Source organism: Zootoca vivipara, chromosome 13, assembly GCF_965207765.1.
Source record: "Zootoca vivipara chromosome 13, rZooViv2.hap1.1, whole genome shotgun sequence".
NCBI classification, from domain to species: domain Eukaryota; kingdom Metazoa; phylum Chordata; class Lepidosauria; order Squamata; family Lacertidae; genus Zootoca; species Zootoca vivipara.
Window position 1 is genome coordinate 4974369 of NC_142596.1, and position 15898 is coordinate 4990266.

General features: G+C 48.7%; 1 protein-coding gene across 3 annotated transcripts in view; it reads left to right on the top strand.

The window, feature by feature from the left end:
• The window catches only part of TLN2 (talin 2), a 184890-nt gene that overhangs the window by 91864 nt on the left and 77128 nt on the right, over nt 1-15898 (top strand). For all 3 annotated transcript variants that reach the window (XM_060282859.2, XM_060282860.2, XM_088657461.1), the window contains exons 11-19: nt 759-860; nt 1964-2040; nt 3791-3971; nt 5218-5331; nt 6273-6381; nt 8815-9023; nt 11048-11146; nt 12319-12486; nt 13587-13881. In XM_060282859.2, the coding sequence (XP_060138842.2) occupies nt 759-860; nt 1964-2040; nt 3791-3971; nt 5218-5331; nt 6273-6381; nt 8815-9023; nt 11048-11146; nt 12319-12486; nt 13587-13881 (1354 nt within the window). The remainder of the gene's footprint in view (nt 1-758; nt 861-1963; nt 2041-3790; nt 3972-5217; nt 5332-6272; nt 6382-8814; nt 9024-11047; nt 11147-12318; nt 12487-13586; nt 13882-15898) is intronic.

Sequence of the window (15898 nt, forward strand, 5' to 3'; positions counted from 1 at the left end):
AAAGCCCTGTCATATCATTCAGATGCCAATTCCTGCCTTCATCTCTCCCTGAAGCAGGTCACTCCCAGGGGTCTGTTCCCGGGAGTCTCAGGCACAAGGGTCTTCCCTGTCACCAGTTACCCGGTCCTTTGAACCGGAGACACTTCCAGGGATTGGACCTGGTACCTTCTGCATGCAGAGCAGGTGTTCTTCTGCCCAACAAGCTGTGGCCCCTTCCCACACCCCACTAGATGGGAATCTGATGTGCTTGGTATTGAGCCCCCAATAGAAAATAAAATTGCAACCTGGTCTGATTAAGCCAAGTTCGTGAAAACAGAGTGGGCAGTTACTCTGGAGGACCCTGTTCTGCCTCCGTTGTCCATCTTTAGGCTATTACACTCTGCTTCTGTTTATCATCTGTCGAATGGTACTAATAGTGAAGTGGGACGTGGGTGGCTCTGGGGTCTAAACCTCTGAGCCTCTTGGGCTTGCTAATCGGAAGGTCAGCAGTTCAAATCTGTACAATGGCGGTGAGCTCCCATTGCTCTGTCCCAGCTTCTGCCAACCTAGCCGTTCGAAAGCATACCAGTGAAAGTAGATAAGTGACCCAGAAAGCTGCCTGTGGACAAATCTCAGCTCCCTCAGTCTGAAGTGAGATGAGCACCGCACCCCATAGTCGCCTTTGACTGGACTTGACTGTCCAGGCGTCATTTACTTTTACCATTTTACCTTACTCAGGGCAAATTACTTTAGAAGTAATAAATGTCTCATTTCCTTAGGATTTTGGGGAGTATCAAGAAAGTTACTACTCGGTGCAAACCACTGAAGGGGAGCAGATCTCTCAACTAATTGCAGGTTACATTGATATCATCCTCAAGAAGGTAAATGCTCTGATGACTGTCGGGAAAGAAACTATGTCATGCGGTTTTGTTGAAAGATTTCTGGGTGTGAAGCTGGGTCAGTGGTATTGCAGTGGTATAAATACAGTGGTGTATTTATTTAAAAGGGACATGGGTGGCGCTGTGGGTTAAGCCACTGAGCCTAGGGCTTGCCGATTCGAACAGGCGTCCCCAAACTGCGGCCCTCCAGATGTTTTGACCTACAACTCCCATGATCCCTAGCTAACAGGACCAGTGGCCAGGGATGATGGGAATTGTAGTCCAAAACATCTGGAGGGCCGAAGTTTGGGGATGCCTGGATTAGAAGGTCAGCGGTTCGAATCCCCGCGGCGGGGTGAGCTCCTGTTGCTCGGTCCCAGCTCCTGCCAACCTAGCAGTTCAAAAGCACGTCAAAGTGCAAGTAGATAAATAGGTACCGCTCCAAGCGGGAAGGTAAACGGTGTTTCCGTGTGCTGCTCTGGTTCGCCAGAAGCGGCTTTGTCATGCTGGCTACATAACCCGGAAAAACTGTCCAGGGGCAACCTGGATCTTGGTCCCAATTCTGGTTCCAGGTGTGTAGCTGTCGCCCAGAGGTTGCCAGTGTGGCATCCATTAAGATGCTGGCCAAACCTTGACCCCACCGCAAACTCCCTAGGAGAGTTTGCTTCTTTTCTCCCTTGAAAACTGCACACAGCTGAAGGAGGAAGTTGAATGAGTGGATACTCTTTCCCATGTGACTTTTTGTCTCTTGAGTGGGGTCTGGTATGGAGAGCAAGAAGTGAGCAGAGCGGTTGGAGCTAACAGCCATCAACCAAAAATTGGGCCTTAAAATCCCAGCCAGCCATGCTTCTGTGCAGTCGATCATGAGGAATTGGCCAGAATGTGGGCAGGCAGACGCCTCTGTGCAGTTGGAGAGGAACAGTTAAAACAAACAGGACAATTAACGTCTGTGGGCAAAGTGACTCTCAGAGTCACATAGTGTGGAGTCTGCAGCCAGGGGTGGATGCCAGTGTTTCAGGACAAGCAACCCTTAGCTTGCAAAATGGGCTGCATTTACGAAGAGGAGGTGACAGCTGAAGTCCTCTCTGGTGTCTCCTGTTCTGCAGAAGCAAAGTAAGGACCGTTTTGGACTGGAAGGGGATGAGGAATCCACAATGTTGGAAGAATCTGTATCGCCTAAAAAGTATGTTGTTCTGCATAACATAACACAATTTCAAATGAAAATCTTTAATCTTGCTGTGTTGAATTATATAACTTCTATCCTGTAACTGCCCCAGGCTGTGTGAATGTGTCAGCCATCAAGGAGCAGCCGTTGGTCATGGAGCTTATCTCTCTATTGCATTGTCCCAGCTAACACAAAACCAAGCAAAAACCCTTTTCTGAGATAGTTCCATGGAAATTCGGAATTCCTTGGAAACTTAACAAAAATTCCTCATTTAGAAGGTCATTAGTTGCAGGCGGGTGAAGCGCCCTCAAAAGAGGCAGGCGGATGAAATATTTGGGGTACCACTTTTTATTTGCTTTGTTTAAAAATGAGAACAAAAAGTGGGATGCTGTCAATCTTCCCTTCAATGTGTAGCTGAGCTCCAAAAGTACAGTACAAGGAATGCACTTTTATTTATAGAAGTATTTGCATACCTTCATTTAAAAATCAGCATGGTTAATAATAATAATAATAATAATAATAATAATAATAATAATAATAATAAATTTGTTATTTTTACCCCACCCCCACCCCACTCTGGGCAGCTTTCAACAGAACATTAAAAACAGAATAAAATTTCAAACATTAAAAACGTCCCTAAACAGGGCTGCCTTCACTTGTCTTCTATAAGTCGGATAGTTATTTATTTCCTTGACACCTGGTGGGAGAACGTTCCACAGGGCGGGCACCACTATTGAGAAGGCCCTCTGCCTGGTTCCCTGTAACCTCACTTCTCACAGTAAGGGAGCAGTCAGAAGTCCGTTGGAGCTGGACCTCAGTGTCCAGGCTGGACGATGTTTACAACAATTTTGCATAAAACCATACAATGAAAACCATATGAACAAGTTAAAATCAGAAATCAGCTAAGTGTTGTGGAAAGACATATAGGTATTCCAAATTGTCTGCACAGGCCTGGCAGAACAGAAGAATTTTCATCAGGCATTTAAAAGTTGGCACAGAAGGCCCCTGCTGAATCTCTCTTGGCAGGGCATTCCACAAGGCTTGGCCCATGACACTGAAAGCTCGGTTTCTTTTTGTTGTCAGATGAGCCCTGCCGGTGACATTCCTGCAGATGATATTCGTGATCTGGCTGGGATGTAAATGTTTGGGTGGTCCCTGAGGTACCCTGGACCTAAGTTGTTCAGGGCTTTGTAAATTAATGCAGGGACCTTGATCATGGCTTGGTAGTAGATGGGCTTAAACAATGGGGTCACAGGCTCTCCGCCAGATGCCCCCATCAGCAGTTTGGCCACTGCTTCTGCACTGACTGGAGCTTCCAAAGAGGCCCAACTCTTCAGTATTGACTGAGGTGGGTAACCTTAGGCCCCTGGGGTCCATGTGGCCCCCTCAGGCATTTTGGTTGAGACCCTCAGGCTTCTCCCTAGGCCATGCCCCTCCCTGGCCCTGCTTTGCATCCTTCTCAAGTGCTTTCGCTGGGCTGGAATGGAGATGCCTCTTGCTTGCTTGGAAGGAGGGGCATATGTGTAGTACCTCTGGCTTTTGATTGCTGGAATGCAGTGTACCCCACCCAATCTGGCTGGAAACTCTGGGTTCCAGCCCCCCACTAAACCACAAAGGTTTTCAGCCTAACCTGCTTCACAGGATTGTTGCAAGGAAAAAAGGGGCAAGAGAACGATTTTTCTGCCTTGAGCTTCTTGGAGCAAGGTAAAAACAAACTGGGGGGAAATCCACAACTTTTTGCAGTCGCGTCCCATGCTTTCCTTTGCAGATCGACCATCTTGCAGCAGCAGTTCAACCGAACGGGGAAAGTAGAGCATGGCTCTGTCGCCCTGCCAGCTGTCATGCGTTCAGGCTCCATGGGGCCAGAGACCTTCAACGTTGGCAGCATGCCTTCTCCGCAGCAGCAGGTGACAGTCGGCCAAATGCACAGAGGGCACATGCCTCCCTTGGTAAGCAACCCTCTGGTCTTTTGTTATCCTCCTCACCAATACGTAGCCACTTCCTGGTTTTTACCTGGGGTTTTCACCCTTCTGAAAATGCTCTTTCAGAGCTTCAAGACACAATTTTTTTTGGGGGGGGGCAGTCATACCACAGGCAGAAGGGTGCTAGGAGCACAGGAACCACCCTCATAACGGGCCAGGCCATCCATTTGTCCATCTGGCTAGCTCCATGGCTTGAGTTGTGCCTCAGTTGGGGATACTGGCTGTAGAATGTCCTGTAAAGGTCGACTGTGCTTTGGGTTAGTGGGGCAGAGGAGTTAAAACTCTGAATAGGCTTATTTTCCCACCCTATTACTTGCTTCTTACAAGGAAACATCCCTGTCATGTCATGCTTCCGAAAGCTAAGAAGCTGAAGACAGAACTGTAAAGGAACAGACTTATAAGTTCACAGTTTCTTACTGCCACTGCCAGCCAAGGATCATTATTCCCAGCTGAGTGGTACATTGAAACATCAGGGTGTTTCCTCCGTTTAGTTTTCCCTCAGTAAAACCTTTTAATGCAGATGTCAATCAGCAATTGAAAAGCATTTGCTGATGAACCTGGTGCAGTGTCAGGACTCTGGGAGGATTCCGGTCACTTATCCCAGAAGAGATTCAAAGCCGAGTTGGTGTCCATCGTCTGTGAACAATCATCAGGCTCATCCATCACAAACAGCCTTTGTACTGGAAGGTGGTGACCCACCTCAGCTTTCCCCAAATTTATTCAGAAAGAGGAAAAGCCAGCAGTGGGGGGGGGGAGCCTTGGACCCTTGTGCCAAACATGCCCCCGCCCCGGTCACAACCCTCACCAGCCCTGCTTCTGCCTGAGTAGGATGTGACAGTCTCTAATTGAGGCAGCTTTAGATGTGACCCAATGAATAGTGCTGGGGATGACAAGCCGCTCCCATCCACCCATCTTCCCACCCCGATGCAGATATTATCTCTTGCTCTAACAGTTGTTGACAGATTTATTTGTGGTAGAATCCCCAGCGAAAATAACCTCCCTTGACTCTTCCTCCTCGAACTGCCCAGGACGGATCCCTCAGAGCATGCTTGGCTGATCTTTGTTGCTCTTGATTGTTTGACCTCATTATGTTTGCTGCGCACGACTCGTCATTGGGGATGAGGTGTCTTTTTCTGGAAATCTCTCCCAAGAGCTCAGAGCTGCCTGTGAACTGCCCCTGGCAACTTTCTCCCCCCACCTTCCTCCTCCCTAGACTTCTGCCCAGCAGGCCCTGATGGGAACGATCAACACCAGCATGCATGCGGTTCAGCAGGCCCAGGCTGACCTGACCGAGGTGGACAGCCTCCCACCATTAGGAAACGACATGGTAAGTTTGGCTGCCCAGCAAAGCAGTGAGGAGATGCAAGACGCACGCAGTTCAAGAATCTGGGGCCAGTTAAGCAGAGCAAAGTTGTTGCTTCAGGTGGCAGATGTGGAGGAGGGGAAGGGAGAGGGAGGGGGGGCAACACGCACCTGCCATTCCCCTCTGTTTTTGCACATGGTAGGTGATGCACCCAAAACAATAACCTGCAGTGGAGGATGCCATCTCATCCCATTGCCATTACTGAAAGAGGAATCAGCTGCCACGCCAACCTCATTCTGAGCATGAAATTGAGGGGTGTCAGGGGAGGGTCTCATAGTATTGCCCTTTGCCTCAGACAGCAAAATGTCTTGGGCTGGCCAGGCAGAAACCTAATGGAGGTGGGCTGTGTGATAGTTTGCTCATTTCCCCATGCATCCGGGTGCCCGTGCTGCATTTTGGCAGGACTTTCAAGAAAATGTTCTTTGGCAATTTGCAGCATGCAGTTGGGTGCCCCTCCCTGTAGGAAACAACCAGATCCATCAATCTGTGAACAAGCCCTTTGTCAGCTCTTGTTAACAGTCTCACTGGCGCTCAAGTCCTAGGTCTGCTCCACCCCGTCTGTGTAGATTTTCTGGCAGAATGCACACAAATGGTCCACATTTAGATTGTACACAGTTTCCCCTAAGATACACATCTTTCCTGTAAAATAAATAAAATAAAACATTTTTCCTGTAAAATAAATACTGTTTTGCATACCCTAAATCTGGAGAAATGCATCATCAGTTGTGTTTGATCCTTGAGCTAATTTGGACTACCGAATCAGGTCTACGCACTACAAAAGCAGACTGAACGGATTCCTACCCAATCCCCGCCTCTGACTTGAGCATACTCACTTTCCCTGTCTCATGGGTGCTTCTTTCAGGTGGCTATGCATATTGAAGCCGACCTTTTCCATTGCTTTCTAGGCTTCCAGAGTTTGGGTTCAGAACAAAGTGGATGAATCCAAACATGAAATACACTCTCAGGTTGATGCCATCACTGCAGGAACGGCTTCTGTTGTGAACCTTACAGCAGGTGAGTTGGCAGTCGCTGGTGTGCAGGTTCCTCTGCAGTGTCATGCTGGCTTATGGGTCATTCAAGAGCCTTCCCTTCTGCAGGTGGCTGCAGACCTTAATGCAGGAGAAATGGGAGACTATGGGTGGATTCAGAGGGCAATGCTAAAACATCATTTGGAACTGTACAAACAACCCTAAGGAACGTAGGAAGCTGCCTTAGAGCAGGTCAGACAATTAGTCCAGATTGTTATTTACTCTGACTGGCAGCAGCTCTCCAGGGTCACAGGCAGAAAAGAATCTTTCTCATTGCAGATTTGGAGAAAGTGCAGAAAGAAAAGTTTTTGTCCCTGTCTCATAACACTAGAATGTATGGTCATCCAATGAAGCTGGACATTGGCCTTATTCAGGCAGCGCACAGGCGCATAGGAAGGGAGGGGCATAGGGGGCGGGTCGCCACTAGCTCCACTCTGGCAGGGGCAGCACCCCCAGCCCCTGATCTGCCCCTCGCCTCCTCTGCCAGAGCAGGAAGAAGCAGAGCGTGCTACGGAGCGGGTTGCCGGGCTGCGGTGCCAGCAAACCGCTCCGTAGCGTGCTCTGCTTCAGAGCGCGCCAGCCACCTGGATGGATTGTGCATGTATGGACATGCGCAGTCCATCCTGGCGCATGCGTCATGACTTCACAACGCATGCGCGCTGCGGAGCAACGCCCCGCTCCCAGGGGGTGCCGCCCCAGGTAGCCAAGTGGCACCGTTCACCACTGGCAGCGCATAGTTAAAAATATAAAATACAATATATTTTCTTGGTTTACAAAAATATGTGCATTGCCTCTTTTTCAGGTTGTAGAGTCTTTTCTACAGATCAGTTACATTTGATGTGAGACATTAGTGTTGTGTACAGTACAGTCGTACCTCGGGTTACGACCACCTCGGTTTGCGAACAGTTCGGGTTACGAACTGCGCAACCCCGGAAGTGTTTTCGCCGCGTGCGTGTGCGCAGAAGCGGCGCGCGCACGATTGCGCGATCTGCGCATGCGCAAAGCGCGGAACTCGCGCTTTGCGCATGCGCAAAATGGCGGCGCCCATCGCGTTCGGGTTACGAACTATTCGGGTTACGAACTGCGATCCGGAACGGATCGCATTCGTAACCCGAGGTATTACTGTATAAGGTGGGGAAGGGGGAGAGGGAGTGGGGTGGTAAAGCTTATATTCTTTTACTTAAGTGTGTGCACAAGGTTTTTGTGTCAGTGTCACGTGGGTAAGTTCTCTTTCTATTCATTTATTATTTTCCCTTGGCAGTGAGAAAGATGGGGGGGCAGGCCATGGTTGGTTGTTTTTAGTTGACTGCAGCTAGAGTTGTTTGCATGTGGGGGGATTGTAGGGTCAGGTTAGCCAAGTTGATTCGTATGTGTAAGGGGCAAACAGTACAGAGAGCCCCCTCCCATCCTGAGGAGCAGCTCCTCCACCAGCAGTGGTGCCAGCGGGGAGGGGGAAGAGTCTAGTGAGGAAAGAGAAGGGAGGAGACGGGGCTCTGGCAGCATAGGAGAGCCCCTGCTACACGTGGGAGAGGAAGGGGGGGGAAAGGGGGAGAAGGAAAACAGGGAAAGGAGGCCCTTTTTCCCTCCGGTTCCGGAATTACGCAGGAGGAAACGCGGAAGGCGATTTGGCGTGCCCAGGCTCTTATGCTGGAAGAAGACGCGGAGCGCGCCATTCCAGGGTTCTGGTTCAGACTAGACGGATGTCTCCTGTATAGCTCTATCACTGTAAATAGACTGCACTTAATAAAAGCATGAAAAGGCCAGAACGTGCAGCGTCGTTACTCTAGAGTAGTCGCAACGAGCACCCTGTGACAGTATGCTTTCGGCGGGTTCTTGTTGTTGGGCTGTTTATGTAATAAAGGGGAGCTGGTTTGTTTTGTTTTCTCCTTGTTTTTATTATGTACGGTACTTTGTGGTTTTATTCTGTAATTTTATGCTGTGCACCACCCTGAGATCTTTGGATGAAGAGTGGTATACAACTATAATAATAATAAAGTGTCAGGGCAGTAGCACTAAAACCTTAGCGCAGAGATGGAGACCTGAAGGCCATTCAGAAGTTGTTGGGACTGCAGTTTCATCAGCCTCAGGCAGCATGGTCAGTGAGGAGGGACAATGGGAGTCATAGTACAGCAGGGCACCAGGTTTAGTAAGGCTTCTAAAAAATATAAGCTAGGGACATGGAACCTGTGGACCTCCAAGTGTTTGTTGGAGTCCAACACCCATCAGCCCCAGCCAGTGTGTTCAGCTATCAGGAATGATCGGAGTTGGAGTCTGACAACATTTGGAAGGCAGCAAGTTCCCAAACTGTGACTTAGTAAACAAAAAAGAAAGAAAACATTGTTAACTGCTGGTCTCTCTGTTGACTTTAGGGGCTATTCATTTACTGACCCATCCGTGGCTGATCCTTCTTGTTTGGCAGGTGACCCAGTTGACACGGACTATACTGCTGTGGGGTGTGCGATCACCACCATCTCTTCAAACCTCACTGAGATGTCCAAAGGTGTCAAGCTTCTTGCTGCGCTAATGGATGATGACGTTGGAAGTGGGGAGGACCTACTGAAAGCCGCCCGCACCCTTGCAGGAGCTGTGTCGGACTTGCTGAAGGCTGTGGAGCCAACGTCAGGAGAGGTGAACTGACTCATAAGCACAGAGTTTTGACACTAGATACTGGGGGAAAGATATGTTGAAATCTGTGAAAAATTGCACAATTGCATTTTTCAAGGGTACTTCCCAATGGCAAGATGATGTAGCTCCTTATTAAATGGTTGGGTAGAGCAGAGTTAGTCAATGTGGTGTGCTTCTTGTCAAATGTCCCCAGCCTGGTGCCCTCTAATCGTCATTGGACCTCAGCTTGCATCACCTTCCCTCACCATTGCCCACGCTGGCAGGAGCTGATGGCAGTTGTGGTCCAACTGGAAACCAAAGGAGGGCAGAGAGCTCTCGTGCTCGGGTCTTGCTTGCTGGTTTCCCACAGGCATCTGGTTGGCGACTGTGAAAGCAGGATGTTGGAATGGATGGAGCATTGGCCTGATCCAGCAGGCTCTTCTTGGGTTCTTATTTTCCACATTGACTACTCCTGGGGTAGATAGGGTTTTGGCCCTGACTAGTGCTTTCCTGCCTTCTCCTTAGCCCATCCCTTTGGAATGGCTTTCCTTGGATTTTCATCTTACTAGATCTTGTCTTGAAACCAATAATCTGTGCTGCTGTGTGTGCCTTTCTCTTTCTCTCAATCCCCCAAATGACTTATCAGCTGTTAACACACATTCTGCCTCTCCCATGGAGCTCTCCAGAATTTCACCAACTGGGGCATGCTCAGAATTTGCTCATGCTCTCACTTCAGCACAGGGGCCCACGCATGCAACCCAGCAAGGCTTCTGTAAAGCTACAGATGGCCTGAGCTGTATTTTCCCTGCTGGAACTCAAATCCTGAGTCCTGTATGTGTATCACGATTTCATGCAGGTTATGTGCACATTGATAATTCCTTTCCCGAAATTTTGTTTCATGTTCGCTATTCTGAAGGATGTAAGGCTAATAATCAAAACAGGAAGTGCCATATTAAGGTACAGTGGTACCTCTACTTACGAATGTTTCTACTTACGAATGGAGCTCCATCCGCCATCTTGGATGCGGTTTAGATAGGATTTTTTCTACTTACGAATTTTTAGATAGGGTTGCTTCGGCTTACAAATTTTTTCTCCCAATGCATTCCTATGGGATTCGACTTACAAATTTTTTCGACTTACGAATGTGCGTTCGGAACGCATTAAATTCGTAAGAGGTACCACTGTAGTACTATTATTGGCCAACCAGATGCTTGTGGGACACTCACAAGCAGGGTCTGAGCACAAGAGTCATTCTCCCCTCCTGTGGGTTCCAGCAGCTGGCATTCAGAAGCATTGCTGTCTCCAACAGTGGAGGCAGAGGCACTAATAGCCTTCTCCTCCATGAATTTGCCTTTTAGGCCAACCAAGACTTCACAGATCGTGTGCAAGCTTTGGAGTTCTCTGCAAGAGTTCTGGGAAGAGTTACTGAGAACCTGAAAGCTTACACATTGTTTTGTGACATTTTGGTTCACCTAATAAAGGTATTGCAGGGATAAGGTGTTTGGAATGAGTACTGAGTACCTACCTCTACACAACGATAGTTTTCTCTTGCTTTCCTGAAAATTGATAATGTCTCACACTTATGGCAGTGAAGTCTCTGGTGCTGACTGGCTAGAGTCATGTTCCGTTGTGCAAAGAACCAAACAGTTTTGCAGTCTGGTTTCTATGAGGGAAGGGGAAGCTGTCCGTTCAGCTGGGATTAAAACCTTGCACATTTATAGATTGAAGACCTAAGAAGTGATGTAGGGGCATTAATGGGACAAGGAAGCTCAGAGGAAAAGAGACCGAATAAAAGGTGTAAAGTTAATAACAGACTGAGGATGGGTAGATGAAGATTGAGACTTGAAGAAAGAATTTCCTGGCTGATGATGATGCCTTGTGTATTTAGACTATACTGTAGTTGGATCAGCTCATTTTGGATAAGAGGTCTCCTCTGTGCAGCAACATGCTCTGTCGATCTTCTGGAAAACAAGGGATCTAAGAACCTCACCTCCTTGTATTAGCCTAGTAGCTTAACCTCATAATCTCTTTCTCTTCCCCATAACTAGCCCCGCCAGACGGTCTTGACAGCAGCCGGGAGCATAGGGCAAGCCAGCGGCGAGCTTCTCAGACAGATCGGAGAAAATGAAACCGATGAACGATTCCAGGTGAGGGCATCTCCTGTGCTGTTCCCTCTCCAGCTTGGATCTGAGTAGAACATTGCTGTGACCATGTATAACTCAGAGCCACAGCTCCCCTGAATAAGTTTTCAGTTGGTTACTCCTTTGAATTTTAGCTTATTATTCCATTACTCTGTTGATTTAAATTTGTATATGGGCAAAATTAGTCAATTAAAAATGGTTAATGTAACCAATTAATCAATTAAATATTGTGGCCCCAATATAAATGTTTTCAGTACCATAAGTACATTTTCTGTTCTTACCTTTAGCTTTATACAGGGGTCCCCAGACTACGGCCCGGGGGCCGGATGCGGCCCAATTGGCCTGCCAATCCGGCCCGCGACGACCCCCGCCGCCTGCCACCGCTGCCCGCTCTTACGACGCGCAGCGCGGCAGCGCTCTTCCGGGTCGGGAAAAAAGCGCTGAAAATCTTTTGTGCGCATGCGTATGGGCCTCTCCCGACCCGGAAGAGGTCATTTCTGGTGCACTTCCGGGTCAGGGGAGGCCCATACGCATGCGCACAACGGATTTTCGGCGTTTTTTCCACCCGGGAAGCGCGCACTCCCCCGCTCACCGGCCCGCTGCGCGATCAGCGCGGTGGGAACCGGCCCAAACGCTGGTAAGTCTGGGGACCCCTGGCTTTATATCATCATCACCACCACCACCACCACCACAATTATTCCTAACTTCTGTCGTTATTATTTTAAAAAGAGTGTTTTGGCTTTTAGCTTTCAGAACAGGAGACGGGCTGTAGCTCAGTGGTTGTGCATCTGCTTTGAATGCAGAAGGTTTCGGGTTCAATTCCCGGCATCTCCAGATAGGCCTGTGAAAAGTCTCCTGCCTGAAATCCTAGAGAGCCACTGCCAGTCAGTGTAGACAGTATGGAGCTCAACTGACCAATGGAACTCAGGGTGACTATATGTCCTCTTTTTTCAAGACACATCCCCTTTTTCCATGGCTAGAGTCGCCATAGCGACCCATAGTTAAAAGCAGAAGTCGGCAAATGTGTCCTATTTTATGCTCTTCAAAATATGGCAACCCTTTCTTTGGTTCCTGTGTTATCATTGTCATAGTCTTTGTGATGATAAAATGAGGTGTTTGTGTTGGAGATAAAACTGAAATGAGCACGAATCTCTTCCTTGACCCTCCGCCTTCTCCAGGATGTGTTGATGAGTCTTGCCAAAGCCGTCGCCAATGCCGCCGCCATGTTGGTGTTGAAGGCCAAGAATGTGGCCCAGGTGGCCGAAGACGCGGTTCTGCAGAACAGGGTGATCGCTGCTGCCACGCAGTGTGCCCTCTCCACTTCTCAACTGGTGGCCTGTGCAAAGGTGCGACTCTGGTATCGGTGGGAGGTTGGAACCCTTGCAGAATAGTCTGTCAGTAGCTCCTCATAGACAGGAGTTTGGCACAAGACAGGAAGAGGCTCAGAGAAGTTGATAAAAAAAGGCCCCAGGAGTTGTGATAACTGCATTGCAGAGGGTTGGACTAATTGGCCCTCAGGATCCCTTCCACCTCTATTGTTCTATGATTCCATGAACCCATCTGGGGCTGTGCTCTTTTATTTAAAATATAAGCATCATCGGAGAGTGCAAACTGTTTTCTCAATGGACGTTGACAATATCTAGCACAGCCTTCAACATTCTGATGCCGTCCTAATGTGGACTGCAGTCATTGGACCTGCTGAATGAGGCGGATGGGAGTTGCAGTCCAGCAACATCTGGAGGCCCCTATTGGCTCCCTCTGGGTTAGGCTGCAAGACAGCAGTAGGCCCAAGACCTCCCACCGCCACCTGTGTATCCTGTGTAGCAGAGTTTTATGCTATTGATCCCATCCCTCAAATCGAGTAGACACACAGGCCTTTTCTGCCATGGCTCCCCATTTGTGGAATTCTCTCCCCAGGGTCGTTCATCTGGCGCCTTCATTATATATTTTGAGGCGCCATACAAAAACGTTCCTCTCAGGGCCGTCTCAACCAGGTCGGGCGCCCTGGCGCTGAGGCGCAGAGATCGCTCCGGCGCCCTCGCAGCGCGCAACACGGCTTCCGCGCAGCTTTGCCGCGAGGGCCCCCCTGCCGGCCCGGCGCCCCGCACCACCGGGACTACACCTAGAGCCGGGCCTGGTTCCTCTTCGACCAGGCCTTGGGCTGATCAATATTCTACTCTACAGCCTTTTAAATGTGTTTGTGGGAGGGGAGTTATTGTTTCTATTTATTTGTGCTTTTATCTTGTATTCTTATCTTGTGAACCACCCTGAGATCTGTTGATGAAGGATGGGATATAAATCTAATAAATAAAATTCATTGGGCGTCCTTGGGACATTCAGTCCGTCTCTCGGCCCAAATTCCCACACAGAGTTGTCGTCAAGAGTAAGTGAGGGCAGGACAGACAGCTCTCCTGTGTCAAACATGGCGGCTGTGCTTCCGTTACAGGTTGTGAGCCCGACCATCAGTTCCCCTGTGTGTCAGGAGCAGCTGATAGAGGCCGGGAAGCTGGTGGATCGTTCTGTGGAAAACTGTGTCCGAGCCTGCCAGGCGGCCACAGACGACTCTGAGCTGCTCAAGCAGGTCAGCGCAGCCGCCAGTGTGGTGAGCCAGGCCTTGAACGATCTCCTGCAGCATGTCCGCCAATTTGCCAGCCGGGGGGAGCCCATTGGGCGCTACGACCAGGCCACGGACACCATCATGTGTGTCACCGAGAGCATCTTCAGTTCCATGGGGGATGCTGGTAAGCTGCTTGAATGTGCCAGGTCAGCCTTGATTGGGGCCAAAGGGGTGGGGGTTAGTTTTAGTATTGCCCTTGACCTCCCTCGCAAGGTTGTTGTAAGGATTATATACAGTGCTACTTATTGCCGAAGATTTGATGCTTTTGAATTATGGTGCTGGAGGAGACTCTTGAGAGAGTATCCATTCTGAAGGAAATCAGCCCTCAGACATCACTGGAAGGACAGATCCTGAAGCTGAGACTACAATACTTTGGCCACCTCATGAGAAGAGAAGACTCCCTGGAAAAGACCCTGATGTTGGGAAAGATTGAGGGCACAAGGAGAAGGGGACGACAGAGGACGAGATGGTTGGACAGTGTTCTCGAAGCCACCAGTTGGACAGTGTTCTCAAAGTCTGACCAAACTGCGGGAGGCAGTGGAAGACAGGAGTGCCTGGTGTGCTCTGATCCATGGGGTCACGAAGAGTCGGACATGACTAAACAACAACAACAAGAACGTGAAGTTGACCTAGTACAACTTACTTAAAATGCCTGCTAGAATACAAGTATTGTATGCACACAATGATAAATACTGTATATACAGCGCTAAATGAGTGTAAAGTCGAGAGCAATGTTTGTTACAGTACATTCAGGGATGTTATTTATTTGGAAGCACTACATCCCTGACCTTAGGGAAATAGATCCATGCTCAAAGAGCTTACAAAGAGCCCTGCAGCTGGATCCAACTGTGCTTTCCACAGTGGCCCACCAGTTGCCATTATGGGGAGCCCCCAGTAGGACCCGAACAAAAGAACAGGGCCTCTCCCCACTTGTGATTCCTCCCAGCAAGTGATATTTGCAGGCGATATCTGGAAGTAGTACAAAACCACTTGGCAACCAATAGCTTCATGAATTTGTCTAGTCCTCTTTTAAAGCTATTGCTACATGTGAAGGAGCACCTCCTTTCCATAGCTGCCAAGTTATCCCTTTTTTAAGGGATTTTCCCTTATGCTGAATAGGCTTCCTCGCACGAAAAGGGAAAACTTGGCAGCTATGCTCCTTTCATCATAACTGTCAAGTTTTCCCATTTCTCGCGAGGAAGCCTATTCAGCATAAGGGAATTTCCCTTTTAAAAAGGGAGAACTTGACCACTATGTTTCATCCTCCCTAAATCTTCCAACATTTGGCTTCATTGGGTGGTCCCAGCTGGGTTCGAGTATTATGAGAGAGGGAGAAAATATAGCGTGTCTAGAATGGTGAAAGTTTGAGTAACGGTTAGATATTGGTTAATATGAAAATCAAAACTTTGCACAATTTAAACGGAAACGAAAGGATCCTATTATGGCAAGTTGATCTGATGGGAGTTTTACGAGCTCTTGGGAGGTTCTTGTGAAAAGCCACACCATCAGCTGGGGGTGCCTCCAGGTGGTGCTGCCACAGCCTGTGGAGGTAGGGCCTTTTCTGTGGTGGCCCACCCTTTCCCTGGGATTGTTTCCCCTCAGAGCACAGTCTGGCCCTGCCCCGGATGACATCTTGGCACACTCTTGCATTCCCATGCCTTTGCTGGAGTTTCAAAGTGTTGGTGCTGACCTTTAAAGCCCTAAATGGCCTCGGTCCAGTATACCTGAAGGAGCGTCTCCACCTCCATCTTTCTGCCCGGACACTGAGGTCCAGCACCAAGGTCCTTCTGGTGGTTCCCTCGTTGCGAGAAGCCAAGTTGCAGGGAACCAGGCAGAGGGCCTTCTCGGTGGTGGCGCCTGCCCTGTGGAACACCCTCCCAACAGATGTCAAAGAGGAAAACAACTACCAGACTTTTAGAAGACATCGAAAGGCAGCCCTGTTCAGGGAGGCTTTTAATGTTTAATAGATTACTGTGTTTTATTTTTCTGTTGGAAAATGGGCGGGGTATAAATAAATTATTATTATTATTATTATTATTATTATTATTTATGTAGGTGCTTCTAATTCACTTTTCTCTGCCTAAGTTATTAGTTGCATTTTCATCTTATCTTGGCAACACTTTGAATTTGCACCTATAGAT